This window comes from Silurus aristotelis, assembly GCF_946808225.1.
Source record: "Silurus aristotelis genome assembly, chromosome: 8".
Classification (NCBI taxonomy): domain Eukaryota; kingdom Metazoa; phylum Chordata; class Actinopteri; order Siluriformes; family Siluridae; genus Silurus; species Silurus aristotelis.
The window spans coordinates 25,158,612-25,182,548 of NC_139581.1; the positions used below are offsets into that span (position 1 = coordinate 25,158,612).

Sequence of the window (23,937 nt, forward strand, 5' to 3'; positions counted from 1 at the left end):
GATGATTATGGAATTGCATCACAAATGCATAAAATTGGACACGTTTAAAATGCATGGTGGCAAAACGGTGGATGTCACTAATATGAGGTTGAAGGAGTGTGTGGGAAGCTTATTGTGTTTCCGGTCAAAGATGCATTATGGGTTGCAATAAGATGCAGGCAGAGCGGAGCGAAGGGAAAGCGCGCGCACAAGCCACGCGGCGGAGGCGGAGAGCTGCAGCCAATGGAAAGCGTCGCGTTGGAGAGCAGAAGAACCGAAACCGAGCAGAGCTTCAGCTTCTACGACTTGGAGTTCCTGTAGACACCACGCTCATCCTGAAAGGACGCAAAAACCCGGAATACAAACCTTCAAGCTCGGGCTGTGGTGCACATATTTATCATTATTGGCATTTTTCTTGCTTGCGAAACATCATCTGCTGAAGGTGAGTCCCACAGCTTGACGTGTTTGGAGGGTTGGAGGGTTTTTGGAAGGAAACTACCGGATTGCACATGAATGCAGGTTTAGAAACGACTCCTGGAGAAGCGGCGTGCGAATCTAATGTGCGCGTGCGGAGGAGTAGGCCATGGGCTCTGATGTCCAGGAGATGTTGCAGGATCTCAGACATCCTAATTTCGTCTGGATTACTGTTTAGCTTTGATCACATCTAAAAAAAAAGTCACATTTAAGCGAAATGGATGCATATGGATATTAATACTTAATTATCAGAAATTTGGAAATGATCTCTCCATGTCCTGGTCCTCAAATGGTTCCTAGATTGGGTGTGAGTGTGTGTGATGCCTTCCACTGGCGATCCAGGATAGAGTCTTGAGGAATTTAGTGAAGTCTTGCCATAAAATGCAGTTTAAATTTACTAATAAACCATTATTAGGTGTATTCTTGCTCAGATGCAGCTGGTGATCCATCTTGGCTGGTTGCACTTTATTTTGTGTGTGTGGTGAAAAAAAAGCTGAACCATCCATTAAGCATTTAACCTACTTTAGACTCACTTCTACTTATCAGGTGTTCCAGAATTACCCTGACAAAACACATCTTTGGAGTGTGTAGAGAGTTTGTGGCAGTAAGAGAGCAGTCCTGAGACCCACCACTGAAAGGCCTCTCTGTTAAAGCACAAGGCATACAGCAGGGAAAGGGTTTTTTCTGCTGGCTCACTTAAAGTCGAATGCTTTTACATTTATTAAGTTATCAAAGTGAAGGGAAATACGATCAAACAGAACTCTTACAGGAGCTGACTGATGATGCTGGAGCAGTTCTATGGGAGTTTGTAGTATGAACAGACGGAGCCACACCTGAACACATGCAGGCACAGAGAGCATCGTCTGCACGCTCCGGTCCGAGAAGTACTTCAACTTTGGTCATGTTTTTATATCTGACTTTGGCTTTTGTGTTTTGTTTCTTTTTAGCATTATGACTGACAGGAAAGCTGTGATCAAGAATGCTGACATGTCTGAGGACATGCAGCAGGATGCAGTGGACTGTGCAACACAGGCCATGGAGAAGTACAACATCGAGAAGGACATCGCCGCGTACATCAAAAAGGTAACACACACACACACACACACACACACACGTTTCACGATCCTGGCTTTCGAAATCACCCAGTATTCACATGCAAATGGTCAGTTTTTTTTGTATAGCGCTTTTAACAATGGACATTGTCTCAAAGTGGCTACAGATACAAACAGAAGTTTATTCTTTAGAATTGTAAGTTTGTCGCTAATGAGCGAACTGGTGGTGAACATGGCAATTAAAATCTCCCTGAGATTGCATGAGGAAGAAACCTCGAGAGAATCTGACTCAAAAAAGGACCTATCATCTGGGTGCTATCGAATGTCCATTCAGATTTGTATCTGTTTTCTTTAACATTTTAATTATCAGTCCTACTTGGACTCCTACTTGTCCTATGACTTCATTGCATATAGCGTTGTTTATAACCTGAGCTGTGCATTAGTTAAACACACAAGTTCCTAAAGGACAATGTCCAAAACCATAATAAAGATTGTAACCAATTTTTTTTTTTCTTACTCCATTGCAGGAGTTTGACAAGAAGTACAACCCAACATGGCACTGCATTGTGGGAAGAAACTTTGGCAGCTACGTCACCCATGAGACGAAGCACTTCATTTACTTCTACTTGGGCCAGGTTGCCATCCTCCTGTTCAAATCAGGCTGAAGTCCTACAGCGAGTGTAGAATGTTCTTTTTTTCCAACATGGACCAAGATGCACTAGTGGCCAATGTCCCGTCTAACCACATGCTACAAATATTAAACAAGGCCATACCATGACTGTGCTGACTGTGCGTAACTGCATGGGCTGTGTACCATACTAATTGTGCATATGTTGCAGTTAAGTTGCTTTTCAGTAGGTGTCCCATGTTTCTCGGGAGAGTTTTAGTTTTTTGGTCCTGACGAAGTTTGTTCGAGCATAGGATCTGTGAGGGGCAGGAGGGAATTTGGTTAAATAAAGCAATGGCAGAATCAAATCCAAAAAAACAAAAAAAAGTGCATTGGTATTATTTTTCTCCTAAGACATGTTTTTGTTTAAGTAGTCTTCACTGCCATGTAGGTCTCACGAGCACAGTGTGTGTGTTTGTGTGCATCACGGGGGAGAGAGAGTAATGAAAATAATTAATGTTGGTTAATTTATACTTTGATTGTTTTTGCCAATTTTTTGTCATTGGGTTCAGATTGTGCTTGTTTGCTAGGATCCGGATAGGTTACAGATGCACAAATCGCACTCGTATTCCGTGAATCTGTATTTCCTTTTGTTTTTTTTTCCGAAAGATTCTTTCAATGTTACAAAGTAAATTGTGTCTATTAGGGAAATTATTTAAGGTTCATTAAACACACTGCTTTTCCTCAGGATGTGTTCAGCATTATTTTGTGTTTCATTTCTTTCTTGTCACTTGCCTGAATGTAAATGTTGGGCTGTGTGCACAGGATTGTTCACCGTCTTCAGTCTGCTAATAAGTTTGAAATTATTTACATACCATCTCCCCCATCTTCTTATAAGGTGGAGGTTTGGGTGACTTGTATGTTTTTGCCATGTCTGTGTGTCTTGCCCATCACCTCATGCCTCCCTCTACTGGTAGTCCTGTAAATTACTAATACTCCATTTCACTGTACCCTCAGGTACATGCTGCCCATGACATAAAGCCAGCCAGTCAGTCATTCTTAATATGTGTAAATGATCTCTGGGTTTTGTTTGCATTAGTAATTTTGCTGTATTGTGGAATATCAATAAAGAAATAGTTACACAATTGTGATGCAGAGTTGACAAATATGTGTACCCACTGTTGTTCATCGCTGGAGAAAATCTATAGAGTAATGCATGAATGTGCCTTATGTTGTAGGAAAATGAAAAAGAAAAAATAAACAAACCACACATGCTGATTTTATTTTACACCAGAAATTGATATTTAATTTCTCATCTTATTATACAGCAATTTCCCAGAAAGGTGGCTTAGTGGTTAAGGCATTGGGCTCTGGGTCTGAATGTCATGAGTTCAGATCCCAGCCCATCCTGTACATCATACTTTTTAACTGACTATAATTACATTTTTAATTTGTAAATGTTTAATTTCTGTTATCACTCAGGTTATGACATGTAACCTGAGCTTATAAACAGTTTTCTCTATCGTAATTTTTTAATGAAAGTTAACAAACACACACCATGTCCTCCTTCCTAAAGAATTTTTAAAAATAAGCACGTACAAAAAAACAAATCCACTTTTACGTTATTTGTTAAATGACAAAATATTTCAGAAAACAAAACAAAAGATGCTCTGCTATTCGCAATTTGGTTGGCCTCCACAAGCTTTTGCGATTGTTCTGTGATCACTGTTGGCCACTAGAGGGCAGCCTCACCACACACAGGGGTCTTGCTCAGTAATGAGGCCTGCAGTGTTTTCACCCAAGGTCAGAATACACTCTGTATACCTTACCACTGAATCATCTTGATTTTATAGCCCAGGGCGTATGATAAGATGTGCTGAAACACGACATTTGTTTTTATAGCTCTGTCGCTTTTGCAAGTTTATTTCTTATGAAGTGCGGCGTTCCTCTGGCATTTCACCTCTGCTTCTGAGTCATTGATCTAATCTGGATATTGTCCCTTTTGAACCATAAAATCTGTGCACATGAGTGTGTGTGTGTGTGTGTGTGTGAGTGCAGAAATGAGACTCTCTGCAAATACACTCTTAAAAAGACATCCCCAACAGCTGCTGTAAGGTTCTCTATATGACCCAAGTTCGTACTGATGACAAATAAACCCCCAGAAATATAACATTTTGTTTAATATGAATGCTTTGAATTGAATATGTTTACAGAGCATGTATGAACACTATAAGAAAGAGAGTAAGTGCAGTGTGCTAATAATACAAAAGGTCATGAATTTACACTCACCTTATTTCCTGTGCACACTCTAAAAACTTGGATTTCATGAGATGAAACAGACATAAACATGTGGGTTGTCATGTTCCAGCATTTTAAAGTTTCAGCAGACTGCAGTGACAAATCATCATTGAGGTCCTGCACATCCTTTTCTGACTCTCACTGGCTGCTATAATATATTATAATATAGTATAATATTATAATATATTAGTATATTATACTATAGTAAAGTAAAATATAATATAGCATAAAATAGTATAATATAGTATAGTAAAGTATAGTATAGTACAATATAATATAGTTTAGTATAGTATAGTACAATATAATATAGTTTAGTATAGTATAGTATAATATAATTTAGTAAAGTAGCGTATAGTATAGTGAAGTAAAGTATAGTATAATCTAATATGGTATAGTATAATATAGTATAGTATAATATAATATAATATTGTATAGTATAATATAATATAGTATAGTATAGGTTAGTATAGTATAGTATAATCTAATAAAGTATAGTATAATATAGTATAGTATAATCTAATATAGTATAGTATAATATAATATAGTATAGTATAGTATAGTTTAATATAATATAGTATAGTATAATATAGTATAGTATAGTTTAGTATAGTATAGTATAGTATAGTATAGTATAGTATAGTATAGTTTAGTATAGTATAGTATAGTATAATCTAATATTGTATAGTATAATATAATATAGTATAGTATAGTATAGTTTAATATAATATAGTATAGTATAGTATAGTTTAGTATAGTATAGTATAGTATAGTATAGTTTAGTATAGTATAGTATAATCTAATATAGTATAGTATAATATATTATAGTATAGTATAGTATAGTATAGTATAGTATAGTATAGTATAGTATAGTTTAGTATAGTATAATATAGTATAGTATAATCTAATATAGTATAGTATAATATAGAATAGTATAATATAATATAGTATAGTATAGTATAGTATAGTATAGTATAGTATAATCTAATATAGTATAGTATAATATAGTATAGTATAATATATTATAGTATAGTATAGTATAGTATAATATAGTATAGTATAATATAATATAGTATAGTATAGTTTAGTATAGTATAGTATAGTATAATATAATATAGTATAGTATAGTTTAGTATAGTATAGTATAGTATAATATAGTATAGTATAATCTAATATAGTATAGTATAATATAGTATAGTATAGCATAGTTTAGTATAGTATAGTATAATATAGTATAGTATAGTATAATATAGTATAGTATAGTATAATATAGTATAGTATAATCTAATATAGTATAGTATAATATATTATAGTATAGTATAGTATAGTATAGTATAGTATAGTATAGTATAGTATAGTATAGTTTAGTATAGTATAATATAGTATAGTATAATCTAATATAGTATAGTATAATATAGTATAGTATAATATAGTATAGTATAGTATAGTATAATATAGTATAGTATAGTTTAGTATAGTATAGTATAGTATAATATAATATAGTATAGTATAGTTTAGTATAGTATAGTATAGTATAATATAGTATAGTATAATCTAATATAGTATAGTATAATATAGTATAGTATAGCATAGTTTAGTATAGTATAGTATAATATAGTATAGTATAGTATAGTATAATATAGTATAGTATAGTATAATATAGTATAGTATAATCTAATATAGTATAGTATAGTATAGTATAGTTTAGTATAGTATAATATAGTATAGTATAATCTAATATAGTATAGTATAATATAGAATAGTATAATATAGTATAGTATAGTATAGTATAGTATAGTATAGTATAGTATAGTATAATCTAATATAGTATAGTATAATATAGTATAGTAGAGTATAATATAGTATAGTATAGTATAGTATAATATAGTATAGTATAATATAATATAGTATAGTATAGTTTAGTATAGTATAGTATAGTATAATATAATATAGTATAGTATAGTATAGTTTAGTATAGTATAGTATAGTATAATATAGTATAGTATAATCTAATATAGTATAGTATAATATAGTATAGTATAGTATAGTTTAGTATAGTATAGTATAAAATAGTATAGTATAGTATAATATAGTATAGTATAATCTAATATAGTATAGTATAATATAGTATAGTATAGTATAATATAGTATAGTATAATCTAATATAGTATAGTATAATCTAATATAGTATAGTATAGTATAGTTTAGTATAGTATAGTATAGTATAGTATAAAATAGTATAGAATAATCTAATATAGTATAGTATAGTATAGTATAGTATAGTATAGTATAGTATAGTATAGTATAATCTAATATAGTATAGTATAGTTTAGTATAGTATAGTATAATATAGTATAGTATAATCTAATATAGTATAGTATAGTATAGTATAGTATAATATAGTATAGTATAGTATAGTATAGTATAGTATAGTATAGTATAGTATAGTTTAGTATAGTATAGTATAATATAGTATAGTATAGTATAATATAGTATAGTATAATCTAATATAGTATAGTATAATCTAATATAGTATAGTATAGTATAGTATAGTTTAGTATAGTATAATATAGTATAGTATAATCCAATATAGTATAGTATAATATAGAATAGTATAATATAGTATAGTATAGTATAGTATAGTATAGTATAGTATAATCTAATATAGTATAGTATAATATAGTATAGTATAGTATAATATAGTATAGTATAGTATAGTATAATATAGTATAGTATAATATAATATAGTATAGTATAGTTTAGTATAGTATAGTATAGTATAATATAATATAGTATAGTATAGTATAGTATAGTATAGTATAATCTAATATAGTATAGTATAATATAGTATAGTATAATATATTATAGTATAGTATAGTATAGTATAATATAGTATAGTATAATATAATATAGTATAGTATAGTTTAGTATAGTATAGTATAGTATAATATAATATAGTATAGTATAGTTTAGTATAGTATAGTATAGTATAATATAGTATAGTATAATCTAATATAGTATAGTATAATATAGTATAGTATAGCATAGTTTAGTATAGTATAGTATAATATAGTATAGTATAGTATAATATAGTATAGTATAGTATAATATAGTATAGTATAATCTAATATAGTATAGTATAATATATTATAGTATAGTATAGTATAGTATAGTATAGTATAGTATAGTATAGTATAGTATAGTTTAGTATAGTATAATATAGTATAGTATAATCTAATATAGTATAGTATAATATAGTATAGTATAATATAGTATAGTATAGTATAGTATAATATAGTATAGTATAGTTTAGTATAGTATAGTATAGTATAATATAATATAGTATAGTATAGTTTAGTATAGTATAGTATAGTATAATATAGTATAGTATAATCTAATATAGTATAGTATAATATAGTATAGTATAGCATAGTTTAGTATAGTATAGTATAATATAGTATAGTATAGTATAGTATAATATAGTATAGTATAGTATAATATAGTATAGTATAATCTAATATAGTATAGTATAGTATAGTATAGTTTAGTATAGTATAATATAGTATAGTATAATCTAATATAGTATAGTATAATATAGAATAGTATAATATAGTATAGTATAGTATAGTATAGTATAGTATAGTATAGTATAGTATAATCTAATATAGTATAGTATAATATAGTATAGTAGAGTATAATATAGTATAGTATAGTATAGTATAATATAGTATAGTATAATATAATATAGTATAGTATAGTTTAGTATAGTATAGTATAGTATAATATAATATAGTATAGTATAGTATAGTTTAGTATAGTATAGTATAGTATAATATAGTATAGTATAATCTAATATAGTATAGTATAATATAGTATAGTATAGTATAGTTTAGTATAGTATAGTATAAAATAGTATAGTATAGTATAATATAGTATAGTATAATCTAATATAGTATAGTATAATATAGTATAGTATAGTATAATATAGTATAGTATAATCTAATATAGTATAGTATAATCTAATATAGTATAGTATAGTATAGTTTAGTATAGTATAGTATAGTATAGTATAAAATAGTATAGAATAATCTAATATAGTATAGTATAGTATAGTATAGTATAGTATAGTATAGTATAGTATAATCTAATATAGTATAGTATAGTTTAGTATAGTATAGTATAATATAGTATAGTATAATCTAATATAGTATAGTATAGTATAGTATAGTATAATATAGTATAGTATAGTATAGTATAGTATAGTATAGTATAGTATAGTATAGTTTAGTATAGTATAGTATAATATAGTATAGTATAGTATAATATAGTATAGTATAATCTAATATAGTATAGTATAATCTAATATAGTATAGTATAGTATAGTATAGTTTAGTATAGTATAATATAGTATAGTATAATCCAATATAGTATAGTATAATATAGAATAGTATAATATAGTATAGTATAGTATAGTATAGTATAGTATAGTATAATCTAATATAGTATAGTATAATATAGTATAGTATAGTATAATATAGTATAGTATAGTATAGTATAATATAGTATAGTATAATATAATATAGTATAGTATAGTTTAGTATAGTATAGTATAGTATAATATAATATAGTATAGTATAGTATAGTTTAGTATAGTATAGTATAATATAGTATAGTATAATCTAATATAGTATAGTATAATATAGTATAGTATAGTATAGTTTAGTATAGTATAGTATAATATAGTATAGTATAATCTAATATAGTATAGTATAATATAGTATAGTATAGTATAATATAGTATAGTATAATCTAATATAGTATAGTATAATCTAATATAGTATAGTATAGTATAGTTTAGTATAGTATAGTATAGTATAGTATAGTATAAAATAGTATAGAATAATCTAATATAGTATAGTATAATATAGTATAGTATAGTATAGTATAGTATAGTATAGTATAGTATAATCTAATATAGTATAGTATAGTTTAGTATAGTATAGTATAATATAGTATAGTATAATCTAATATAGTATAGTATAGTATAGTATAGTATAGTATAATATAGTATAGTATAGTATAGTATAGTATAGTACAATCTAATATAGTATAGTATAGTATATTAGAGTATAGTTTAGTATAGTATAGTATAATCTAATAAAGTATAGTATAATATAGTATAATATAGTATAGTTTAGTATAGTATAGTATAGTATAATATAGTATAGTATAGTATAATATAGTTTATTATAGTATAGTATAGTATAGTATAGTATAGTATAGTATAGTATAATATAGTATAGTATAGTATAGTATAGTATAGTGTAATATAATATAGTATAGTATAATATAGTATAGTATAATCTAATATAGTATAGTATAGTATAGTATAGTATAGTATAGTATAGTATAGTATAGTATAGTATAATATAGTATAGTATAATCTAATATAGTATAGTATAGTATAGTATAGTTTAGTATAGTCTAGTAGAATATAGTATAGTATAGTATAGTATAGTATAGTATAGTATAGTATAGTATAGTATAGTACAATCTAATATAGTATAGTATAGTATAGTATATTAGAGTATAGTTTAGTATAGTATAATCTAATAATGTATAGTATAATATAGTATAATATAGTATAGTTTAGTATAGTATAGTATAATATAGTATAGTATAGTATAGTATAGTATAGTGTAATATAATATAGTATAGTATAGTATAATATAGTATAGTATAGTATAGTATAGTATAGTATAGTATAGTATAGTATAGTATAGTAAAGTATAGTATAGCATGGTATAGTATAGTATAGTATAATATAGTTTGTTATAGTATAGTATAGTATAGTATAGAATAGTAAAATATAGTATAGTATAGTATAGTATAGTATAGTATAGTATAGTATAGTGTAATATAATATAGTATAGTATAGTATAATATAGTATAGTATAATATAGTATAATATAGTATAGTATAGTATAGTATAGTATAGTATAGTATAGTATAGTAAAGTATAGTATAGCATGGTATAGTATAGTATAGTATAATATAGTATAGTATAATCTAATCTAGTATAGTATAGTATAGTATAGTTTAGTATAGTATAGTATAGTATAGTATAATATAGTATAGTATAGTATAATATAGTATAGTATAATCTAATCTAGTATAGTATAGTATAGTATAGTTTAGTATAGTATAATATAGTATAGTATAGTATAATATAGTTTATTATAGTATAGTATAGTATAGTATAGTATAGTATAGTATAGTATAGTATAATATAGTATAGTATAGTATAGTATAGTATAGTATAGTATAGTAAAGTATAGTATAGTGTAGTATAGTATAGCATGGTATAGTATAGTATAGTATAGTATAATATAGTATAGTATAATCTAATCTAGTATAGTATAGTATAGTATAGTTTAGTATAGTATAGTATAGTATAGTATAGTATAGTATAGTATAGTATAGTATAGTATAATATAGTATAGTATAGTATAATATAGTATAGTATAGTTTAATATAGTATAGTATAGTATAGTATAATCTAATATAGTATAATCTAATATAGTATAGTATAGTATAGTATAGTATAATCTAATATAGTATAGTATAATATAGTATAGTATAGTATAGTATAATCTAATATAGTATAATATAATATAGTATAGTATAGTATAGTATAGTATAGTATAGTATAGTATAGTATAGTATAAACTAATATAGTATAGTATAGTATAGTATAGTATAGTATAGTATTGTATAGTATAGTATAGTATAGTATAGTATAGTATAGTATAGTATAGTATAAACTAATATAGTATAAACTAATATAGTATAGTATAGTATAGTATAGTATAGTATAGTATAGTATAGTATAGTATAGTATAGTATAGTATAGTATAGGACAACCCAGCCATTATGGTTTCACAAGGCAGTGCACTCCTAGTGCCAGTCCCAAGGGTTGTGTTAGGAAGGGCATAGAGCATAAAACATGCCCCAAATCAAATATGCGGATCACAAATCAAAAGTTCATAGTATAATATAGTACAGTACTGAATAGAATAATATGGTATAGTATAGAATAACATAGTACAGTCTAGTACAGTATAATATAATATAGTATAGTATAATATAGTACAGTATTGTATAGTATAATATGGTATATTGTAGTATAATATTGTATAATATAGTGACATAAGTTGTTATATGATGTAGTACAGTAAAGTATAGTATCGTACAGTATAGTGAAATATGTTGTATAATATAGTATAAAATAGTATCTTATATGAAAAAAATATAGAGTAAAGTATAGTAAAATAGTATACGATTATAAATATTATACTATTCATGATTAGTGAAATCTAATAAATCACACAATCATACCTGAGAAGAGGTAATATAATATGCTAATATTGCAGGGGGTTGATTATATTGTAGGTGGTTGATGATATTGCAGGGTGTTAATGATATTGTAGGTGGTTGATGATATTGCAGGTGGTTGATTATATTGCAGGTGGTTGATGATATTGTAGGTGGTTGATGATATTGTAGGTGGTTGATGATATTGCAGGGTGTTAATGATATTGTAGGTGGTTGATGATATTGCAGGGGGTTAATGATATTGTAGGTGGTTGATGATATTGCAGGTGGTTGATTATATTGCAGGTGGTTGATGATATTGTAGGTGGTTGATGATATTGTAGGTGGTTGATGATATTGCAGGGTGTTAATGATATTGTAGGTGGTTGATTATATTGCAGGTGGTTGATTATATTGCAGGTGGTTGATGATATTGTAGGTGGTTGATGATATTGTAGGTGGTTGATGATATTGCAGGGTGTTGATTATATTGCAGGTGGTTGATGATATTGTAGGTGGTTGATGATATTGTGGGTGGTTGATGATATTGCAGGGTGTTAATGATATTGTAGGTGGTTGATGATATTGTAGGTGGTTGATGATATTGCAGGGTGTTAATGATATTGTAGGTGGTTGATGATATTGTAGGTGGTTGATGATATTGTAGGTGGTTGATGATATTGCAGGGTGTTAATGATATTGTAGGTGGTTGATGATATTGTAGGTGGTTGATGATATTGTAGGTGGTTGATGATATTGCAGGGTGTTAATGATATTGTAGGTGGTTGATGATATTGCAGGTGGTTGATTATATTGCAGGTGGTTGATGATATTGTAGGTGGTTGATGATATTGTAGGTGGTTGATGATATTGCAGGGTGTTAATGATATTGTAGGTGGTTGATGATATTGCAGGTGGTTGATTATATTGCAGGTGGTTGATGATATTGTAGGTGGTTGATGATATTGTAGGTGGTTGATGATATTGCAGGGTGTTAATGATATTGTAGGTGGTTGATGATATTGCAGGTGGTTGATTATATTGCAGGTGGTTGATGATATTGCAGGTGGTTGATGATATTGTAGGTGATTGATGATATTGCAGGTGGTTGATTATATTGCAGGTGGTTGATGATATTGTAGGTGGTTGATGATATTGTAGGTGGTTGATGATATTGCAGGGGGTTAATGATATTGTAGGTGGTTGATGATATTGCAGGTGGTTGATTATATTGCAGGTGGTTGATGATATTGTAGGTGGTTGATGATATTGTAGGTGGTTGATGATATTGCAGGGTGTTAATGATATTGTAGGTGGTTGATGATATTGCAGGTGGTTGATTATATTGCAGGTGGTTGATGATATTGTAGGTGGTTGATGATATTGTAGGTGGTTGATGATATTGCAGGGTGTTAATGATATTGTAGGTGGTTGATGATATTGCAGGTGGTTGATTATATTGCAGGTGGTTGATGATATTGTAGGTGGTTGATGATATTGTAGGTGGTTGATGATATTGCAGGGTGTTAATGATATTGTAGGTGGTTGATGATATTGCAGGTGGTTGATTATATTGCAGGTGGTTGATGATATTGTAGGTGGTTGATGATATTGTAGGTGGTTGATGATATTGCAGGGGGTTAATGATATTGTAGGTGGTTGATGATATTGCAGGTGGTTGATTATATTGCAGGTGGTTGATGATATTGTAGGTGGTTGATGATATTGTAGGTGGTTGATGATATTGCAGGGTGTTAATGATATTGTAGGTGGTTGATGATATTGCAGGTGGTTGATTATATTGCAGGTGGTTGATGATATTGTAGGTGGTTGATGATATTGTAGGTGGTTGATGATATTGCAGGGTGTTAATGATATTGTAGGTGGTTGATGATATTGCAGGTGGTTGATTATATTGCAGGTGGTTGATGATATTGTAGGTGGTTGATGATATTGTAGGTGGTTGATGATATTGCAGGGTGTTAATGATATTGTAGGTGGTTGATGATATTGCAGGTGGTTGATTATATTGCAGGTGGTTGATGATATTGTAGGTGGTTGATGATATTGTAGGTGGTTGATGATATTGCAGGGTGTTAATGATATTGTAGGTGGTTGATGATATTGCAGGTGGTTGATTATATTGCAGGTGGTTGATGATATTGTAGGTGGTTGATGATATTGTAGGTGGTTGATGATATTGCAGGGGGTTAATGATATTGTAGGTGGTTGATGATATTGCAGGTGGTTGATTATATTGCAGGTGGTTGATGATATTGTAGGTGGTTGATGATATTGTAGGTGGTTGATGATATTGCAGGGTGTTAATGATATTGTAGGTGGTTGATGATATTGCAGGTGGTTGATTATATTGCAGGTGGTTGATGATATTGTAGGTGGTTGATGATATTGTAGGTGGTTGATGATATTGCAGGGTGTTAATGATATTGTAGGTGGTTGATGATATTGCAGGTGGTTGATTATATTGCAGGTGGTTGATGATATTGTAGGTGGTTGATGATATTGTAGGTGGTTGATGATATTGCAGGGTGTTAATGATATTGTAGGTGGTTGATGATATTGCAGGGGGTTAATGATATTGCACAGGGTTGATGATATTGCAGAGGGTTGATGAAACTGTCGGTGGTTGATGATGTTGTAGGTGGTTGATTTTCATAATAACATTTTATTGCTGTTTTTTTCTGAATTTTAGGTCATTAACAGTAAATACAATCAGTGTTGTACAAATAATCCAATTGAATTTGATTTTACAAGTTTTTGTAAAACTTTACTATTAAAATTTATTAAAAAAAATATTAAAAGTTTTACATAAATTTAAAAAACGGTGATACCTTTGAAAAAACAAAAAAACATGTTGATGCTGCAGAGTAAATACATCTACTGTTCATGGTAAGTCTAGCAGTGTTTTTTTTACCCTCAGGGTGTTTAGGGAATTAACTGTTAGTTATACGCCACACAATTAAAGCTTCTGTATAAAGTATATAGAATGTGATGTAAGATATTGATTGAATACAGGATGAATACTGGTATATATTTAGATTTCCTGCTATTTTATTATTTGTTTATTTAATAGTTTTATACAGTATTCATGTTGGACAGATTAAATGGAGATGTTTTTATATTATGCTGGTGTTCGGTTGTAAAGATGGTGAGAAGAAGGTGGACAGTGCGGTGGTGAAACGTTGATATACTTGGTGTAGTTATTCGCTATTTGCAGCCTGTCAGAATTTGCCTCAGCCTAAGTAAGAGTTAAAGATTATCCCAGTTCCTGTTATTTATAAGGGCTGATACTTGAGTAAGAGGCAGAAAGTGAGATGGGCGCATGACGGTAAGGGTCAGACAAATAGCTGGGAAGCTATGGAAAATTCATTAAGCTGGAGCTAATTTCAAAGAAATGTTGATTGTAGTAAATATAGCTAGGGACGTTTTTTTGCTTTGTCATTCCAGAGCTCTTAATCATGGTTTTTTTTTAATTAGTTATAAGAATGTGTAAAACAAACATGATCTCAGGGGATTGATTGTAAAGACATTTTAAAAATGTTTTTTCATTGTTTTTGTTTTTTTAAGTTTGTCCTTGCACGGGGACTTCTAAGCAATTACCTTTTAAACGTCATGCCCGATGTACTCTGTTTGGCCCCGTGAGCAGTTTGGACTAATGGCTTTGCGCTGAACTGGGTGGGAAGCCATTGAGTTTAGCAATGCTATGCAGGAAATGGCTGAGGCAGTCACGCTGAACAGGTTCACACTGGATCTGTAGGTGTCATTGCCCTGATAAACTTCAGCAACAAAACTTTATACAGAGTTTTAATTGGAAAGAAATTGCCCCAGTGCAATCATCTGAAAAAAGTCAGCAGTAAAGCCCTATAAAACCGAGAAGAGCCTGAGATTAAATTGTTTTGGGGAATATTGACTGTGTTGGTTTAATGTTGCATTTTAGTGTGGAAAGCAAGCCCTTTCGTCGGTCTGCTGCTAATATCAAGATCTACACCTTTTCCAACCTTTACTCTACGCACTGTAAACACAAATCGAGCAATCCTTTCCTGGATGCTTTGTGCTGGGCCCAGAACGTTCCGTTTTTTTCTAAATATATCATTTACTTTTTAAAACCGCAAACACGGGTCGAAAACAAGCTTACTGTATTTAATGTAACTCACTCAAAACAACACAATCCTAATTGCGTTAGTGTCAGTTGCCAGCTTGTTACTTTCATGCTTGTCTGTTTCTCCCTCTCTGTCTCCCACACTCAGAAATCTTAGCCAAAGTCTTTATGGTCTTACGTCTTGTAATCCGGCCCCTTTTATTGCTCACTCTCTGAGCTGCCGTCAAGGATAAGGCAATTAGCTTATCACGGAGATGTGATTTATAGAGTCAACAAGTGACAAAAAACATTGTACCTCAGTGCTCTCTTTCAATTCAGATTATTTTTTTGGAACTTATTTTCAGTTGGTCTCTGCTCTCAAACATTTCGAGCAGTGCTGGGTCATTGGTTATAGGAGAGGGAGCATGTTTTAGCAGGTGGCTGGGCAAATAAAACGCATAACTACAGTGCAGTAGTGCTTGGCTTTTGATGCCATTTTAGAAAGCCCTGGGGGGTCTGAGAACACCCTCCCGAAACGGCTATGGTAGTAGACTTTACATTTGTGTTTATGTGTGTGTTTATGTGTGCGTGTGCGTGTGTATGTGTGTGTGTGTGTGTGTGTGTGTGTGTGTGTGTGTGTGTGTGTGTGTGTGTGTGTGTGTGTACAACCCAGGGAGAGGTCAGGTTGGTGCCGGGCTTGTCGCTTTCTTACCTTATCTCAGGTAATATCCCAGCTCTGGAGGCATGTGATATTGAGCAACTGGGCCATAAAGCGGCAAAACACTTTATGAGTGCAGCTGTGAAACCGAGTGCCCACGGCCTACCTGTTGCAGGGTTTTGTTCACCTCAGCACACATGCTAAATCCATAATGGAATAACGTGCAAATATGTCTAAGAAATCTCTGATGTATTTTTAAAGATTGTGGTCATGCAAGAAATCAATAGTGGTTCATTCTGGAAGCCTAAAATTATTTTATGGCAGTTTTCCTATCAGAGAGGGTTTCAAGGTAAGAATATACAAATATGCAGAGGTCTAAAGCATGTATAAAAAGCCATGGGATGATAGTGGGATCAAGTTTTGTTGAAGATTACTCTTCATTATGCTAAGGGTGTTGTGAAAGAAAAAAGGATTTTATTGCATTTCTGAGATTTTCCCTGTCTCTGTGTCTGTCCCCAGCCTTGTAGACCTGACGATCTCCGCAGGGGTGGGGTGGGGTGGGGGGGGGGAATCCACGAATAACTGAAAAGAACTGGGATGAAAGGAGTGTGTACAGTATGCTGGTCTTCTCAAGCCCATCTGCCTGCTTCAGTGCTCACAGCTCCATTTAATGGCTCCCAAATACATTCTGGCCTTCCTGCAGATAGAAGGCAGCCAAGCACAACGCTACTTAATAACTGCATCCTGAACGAGTGAGATCACATCCCATTATGTCCATGGGGGGTCACAGACAGCAGAAAGAGGAGTGGGAGTGTCAGGGTGTGGGAATGTGGGCTTGATCACACGATTGTGTAATCCCAACTCATATTTATGTCTGTAAATATATAATATTTTTTAAAGGAACATCTCTGGAAAACAAATCACACTTCACTGTTCCCTTTAAATGAAAAAAGCGGTAATAGTGAGTAAAAGAGGGAGTAAGTGAAGGTGAAAGTGAGTTAGGGAATGAGTATGACTGGCTGAGAAGTAAAGAAAGCTCTGAGAGAGCGAGCAAGTGAATGGATATGTGATTGAGTGACTGCATGAGCGAGAGAGTGAGTGATGAGTTAGCTATGCGCTGGCACTGTGTTGAAATGCAGATGAAGCAAGACTGGAGCAAAGGGGTCAACAAGGAGGGGAACAGAGTTGAAAGGTCAACCTGATGTCGCTCTCGGTGGCCAAAGAGGGACAGGTTTTATTTTGCGTCAGGATGCCTTCTTCGGTCTGAGGGTTGATGTGCTGACGGGGAAACAGAGATGTGGGACTGAATTCATTATGGGACAGGCAGGGGAAAAATAACAGGAGACAAACGTCCACACAAAACACCTTTTCTTCCTTCTCTGTAACCTCAACACAATCAGACTAGGTTCACAATGGCATCATCAAACAAAATGTGTAGTTTGTGTAGTTATAACAGCAACTGATAGACGTGCTAGAATATGTAAGAATAAAAACACAAACTAAAGTGTAAATGGGCATTAATTCTTGGCTGGTGATGGCACGGGAACAGAGAACACTTGAAAGTGTTTAGAATTTGTCCGAGGGACAAGACACCAGGGTTGATTGAGTGTGACGTTCTTCTCTTTACTCATGTAATAATGGATAACTTTGGGTTTCACATTAGATGGCGTCTTGCCAGATGTTTGCTCAACACTGGAAACACGATTTGATATAATGCTGTACAGATCCATTTTTAGAGATTTAATACACTTCACTTATGTATAGAAGTTGGAGAAGCTGTACATATTCAATGGACACCAGCAATGTACAGGTCCACTTCAAATACACTACATGTTTTTGTAAAGAATTCCCAGAGCAATCTGCCAACATTTTACAACACATTATCCTGCATCCATTTATAGTTATCTTTTTTATGCCTATTTTTTAGCTTATAATACAAAAAGCTTTAATAAATAAATAAATAAATGTCTTTGCACATTTTATGTAAAAAAAATAAAAAATACACAAAAACAAAAAACGTTTTTCATATCAATGGTACTTTACATTGCATGTCCCAAATGCAACTTCCTGTCTAAATGGTTCCTATAGAAATGATGTATTACACATTAATGTAGACCTCTGATTTAGAACTGTCTGAGCTGCTGCTATAAAATATACATTTCAAAACAACACTATGTAATGTTATTTTGTTACACAACACATTCTTTGACTGTCCACTTATAGGAACACATGTACACCTAGTTGTTTGTACTGCTATTACATTAGCCAATTATGTAGCAGAAGCAATGATACAAATGCAAGAGTTTCAGTTAATGTTCACATAACACATCAAACAGAGGAAAAACTGGGCTGGTTTGAGTATTTCAGAATCTCCTGGGAATTTCACACATAACAGTTTTTAGAGTTTACACAAAATGATGTGAGAAACTGAGTGAAAGCTGCAGACGGAAGCACCTTACAGCTGACAAAAAGTCTATAGTAACTTAAATATGCACTCTTTTTCACAATTACAGCGAGCAGAAAAGCATCTTAAAACATACAAACGTTGAGGTGGATGTGCTGCAACAGTGAAAGGCCAAATCAAGTTTCACTCCTGTCAGCCAATAACAGAAATCTGAATCTTTTATAGGCAGAGACTGACTGAAACTAGGTAACTGAACATCATAATTTGTTCATCATGAGAAAAATCCTAATCTTCAAATGTCTTTATTGTGCCTGTTTATAATAGGATAATGATTTGGATAAAGGAGCAGGTGTACAGGTAATCCTAAAGTGAATGGTAAATGGATATTATTAAAATGTTGTTGTTTTTATCGTTCAGGCACAATTTCGTCAACTATTGGTACATAGCCCTCACATTTACAATATTTGTTTATAATTTTGCCATCAAGATAATATTAAACAATTTTCTTTTGGGCAAAAATACTGATAATGAGAACATTTTAATAATTCTGCTTTACTTCTTATCAATCACCATGAAAAACTTTCTCTTCAAAGCAGTAACAATGTACTACCTTATCTTTATTCTTCTAATTACTATTATTATTATTGCATGTTACAGTTTACATTTCACATCATTCCAATTTTTTACATTCACACATGACTAATCATTGTGTTTTAATGTTAAAAAAGAGGAAAAAACAATATCAATCTGCTCAGAATTTGTGCTTCCGCAAAGCTGTGGATAATACGTTGAGTTGATGATTTATAAAAAAGTCATGGTCTAATGTATGCTATCGCAGCACAAATCTTCCCAAAATCAGAATTTTGCATAAAAGAAAACAGCACAGTGAGAAAAAAACACAGAAGTACTCATTCCTCCGTCACATAACAACCGATCCCTAAAATATGTGTTTCGATTGCATTTATAGTGCGAATTATAATATATTGAGAATGTTATTTAATATTTTCATATTTAAATATCATTCTTGGTGTTAAAGTATATTTCATTAGAAATGTTTTGTTAGCAGATTTTCTGTGATGTAAACAGAAAGCATGGGTTTTGTGTCAAGTGTTCAGTGTTTGTCATGTGTTTATGATACAGGTGCTGAGGCAGTGTCCTGGTGTAGGCTCTTTATTTCACATGACAAATACTATGCTATAGCACTGATGCAGCAGTTAATCTATAATGTAATAAAAATAATAATAATAATATTATAAAAAATTTACTTCAGTTTTAAATGCAACATTCTTAATACAGATTATTATTCTTTGCCACTTTAATTAGCCGTAAATGTTTTTTCATGACAATACAAACCCCCCCCCACACACACACACACACACACAGACACACACACACACACACACACACACACACACACACACACACACACACACACACACACAGACACACACACACACACACACACACACACACACACACACACACACAGACACACACAGCTTTTCTGAGTGTCAAAAATATTGTCTGTACTCTTATAACACATTATTTTTATTTTTTATATTTATAAGTTTAATTATAAATATAACAATGCTGTTATGATGTCACTCTGTTTAGATGAGAATGTCAAGATATATTTTAATTACAGTTTTTATGATTTAATTTTTATTGTATTTTATTGTGATAAATATATACACCCTGCATGTGTGTTTATTTTCTATTCTAAATTAAAATTTAAGCCAGTGTAAAAGACTCTCTCTCTCTCTCTCTCTCTCTCTCTCTCTCTCTCTCTCTCTCTCTCTCTCTCTCTCTCTCTCTCTCTCGCTCTCTCTCTCTCTATCTATCTCTCACTAGGATGGACTTTTTTGATGGTAGGAGGAATGAGTGATACAGTAGTGTGTTTAACAATGCCACCTTTGAGTACTCACACTCACACCATACCAGCATTGATTGGTGTCTGTGCTAAATTTGCTGATCTCTCACATGCTCTGTTAGTCATTAACTACATCTATATCTATGTCTATATCTATATAACACCCTGCTATACTATGCGTTTTATATATATATATATATATATATATATATATATATATATATATATATATATACATATATATATATATATATATATATATATATATATATATATATATATATATATATATATATATATATATACGTGTATAAAAAAATGGAAAGAAAATGCACAGAAGAAAATTTTAAACGACATCAGTATTTGGCTTTCAATTCTTACTTCTGCACACTTTGTACGCTTGCACAAAGTCAGGGATTTTGTAGGATTAGAGTCAGGTGCATATCTAACCAATTATATCAAGCTGGTGCTAATAATCATTAATTTCATATGTAGGTTGAGACTCAGGTCATACACCAGGGCAAGACTGAGTACAGCAACAAGACCCAAGTTATACTGCATCAGCAAGGTCTCTTTCCCAGGCAAAGATTTTAAAGCAAACGTGGGTTTGATAAAAAGAAATGGACAGTGTGGAGGACTGTAGATGCAGTGGTTGGATACTTATCAGTCATGCAGTAAGATCAGAAAGGTGTCCAATTGGCCCCAAATGTATTCTGCATTAGGACTGTGACCCCAAACATGTAGCCAATAGCATTAAGCACTTCAATTTGTACATTGATAAAATATTCTGTGTGTGTGTGTGTGTGTGTGTGTGTGTGTGTGTGTGTGTGTGTGTGTGTGTGTGTGTGTGTGTACAGAGCCTGTCAAAAAGTTTGGAAACACCTCACCTCACCAATTTTCTTTTGTTTATATGCAACAAACAAGGTAAAAGTCAAAAACAGAAATGAACCGTGAATGACTGGAAGAAAGTTCTTTGGACAGACAGGTCCAAATGTGAAAGTTGTGCCTCTAATAAAAGAACTATGTAAAACAGCAAACAGGAAATAAAGATGTTAGAAACTCTGTAAATGTGACTCAGTAAAGTTCCCTTACTAAAACTAAGTGCAGTGCACACACTGAGACTGATGCAGTTTTGCAGTTTTGCATCCATGTTCCATAGTTTCATGTTGTTTACTGTTCTTTGAATTCTGTTTTTTTTTTTTTTATTGTGCTCCATTTCATTTTTAAGTCAAGTCAAGTCAAATGTATTTCTATTGCACTTTTCACAACAGACATTGTCTCAAAGCAGCTTTACAGAAATCAACAGAAATCAACAGGTGTGTGTTTATCCCTGATGAGCAGCCGTGGCGACTGTGGCAAGGAAAAACTCCCTTAGATGTTATGAGGAAGAAACCTTGAGAGGAACCAGACTCAAAAGGGGAACCCATCCTCATTTGGGTGACATCAAGAGTGTGATTATAAATCTTTAAACAATACAGAACACTGGAGAGTGAGAACTAACATGAGCACTGGAATGTAAGATTATGAGTAATGTTCTTTCTACAGTCTTTAACAGTCATTTGTGGTTATGAAACTAGGAGCTACTGAGCAACTCATAAAATAGCTCAACATTTGCGATCATCACAGATCCAACACCAGCTTCTCCATGCCAGAGCCTTTAAATACTCCAGGAGGTCCAATGTCCAAACTCCATATGAATTGGGATCCAATTGGCACTGGTACATCTCTAGATGGTTCAGGATGTTTTACTCCTGTGTTTTGAAACCTGATGCTGTGCACAATTAAGCACTATTCGCTGCTTTTTTTAAATAATTTTTGATAGTCAGGTCCAGAGATTTAATATAAACTCCTGAAATGATTTCATCCACATTTTTAAATTGTCACTATGTTTTACACAATTTTTTCACGTATGTTTAAACTACTTGGTTAATAAATATATGAATACTTTGGTTTGTTAAACGTTTTGGTTTTTTGTATAACAGAATTTAATTTAATCCTAAAAAAAACTATTTTAATGACATTTTTTATTTAAACAGTGGGATCTATGCATGTAGGCCTAAATCATTTCTTCATGAGCTTTCCCGTCACTGCTGTACAACTACACTGATGGTGGAATGCTAATTTCTCTTCATGTAGTACATGTCCACATGTTTTACAGGGCTGTAAATGCATGTGACAACATTACCCTTAAACTACATATTTACTGACTAAATAATTTATACTAAACTATTGACATAACAGTATATACTGACATGACTATATTCTATACTAAATCGTTAGTATATTTAGTAAATATATTTATTGAGTTTGAGACCTGTTGTCAGTAGAGACATAAACAGATAATTTAAGAGTACATACACCTATGCATATCTCAGTTTTGAGGTCGTTTTTTTGTACCGGCTTCATTTGTGTGTGTGTGTGTTTTGAAAGTGGCCATTTTTGTTCAGCAGGTAAGAGGTTCCACTTCTCATGGCCGCTAATGGCTGTGCTGCGTGGCTCTGCATTAATGAGGGGGCTGTGAAGTCAACCTTAATCGCAAAGGAAATCAAGCAGGTAATTGCTTTTGAATGCTTAATTGGGTGGAGTGGGGGCTTTGGGAAGGTAAGGAGGAGGATCAAAGTCACATGGACCTCTCAATTCACCCCCATTGTGCTCACTGTCCTGCTCTGCTCAACAACTTGGCAAGAGAGAGAGAGAGAGAGAGCACACATTTTCACACAGGGTGGCGGCAAGGAGCACAATTCAGTTCTGCAACTACTGGAGCATTATCTCCTGCTCTAGCACAGTATAGCCCTTTATATAGAACTCAGAACTCAGAACATGCTTCATGTTACTTTGAAACAACATGCAAATGCACCATGCATGCACCATAACAGGATCCGTAATGACTAACTTGCAAAAGCGATATTCACTTCTTTCTTAGTTTCTTAGGCCATCCTTTGTGTAATTAGGTAACACAGATTTCCTGCTTCCAGAAAGTTCTAATTTGTGGGTTTTTTATTAGACTCTCCTGAAAAGAAGACACATTATCGTCTGGACCTTGTGTGCTTTGATTGTGTTTGTGATTGTAGTGCATGGTCTTGCATGGAGGAGGCACAGCAGCATAATCTTTACATAAAGTTGTC

At 31.7% G+C, this 23,937-nt stretch overlaps 1 protein-coding gene across 1 annotated transcript; it reads left to right on the forward strand.

Moving 5' to 3' along the window:
* The first annotated feature begins 21 nt into the window (after positions 1-21).
* dynll2a (dynein, light chain, LC8-type 2a) lies at positions 22-3,257 on the forward strand. Its single transcript, XM_083548973.1, has 3 exons — positions 22-421; positions 1,401-1,536; positions 2,033-3,257. Exons 2-3 carry the CDS (start codon positions 1,405-1,407, stop codon positions 2,168-2,170), a joined length of 270 nt encoding a protein of 89 aa, XP_083405099.1. The 5' UTR covers positions 22-421; positions 1,401-1,404; the 3' UTR covers positions 2,171-3,257.
* The last annotated feature ends 20,680 nt before the right edge of the window (positions 3,258-23,937 follow it).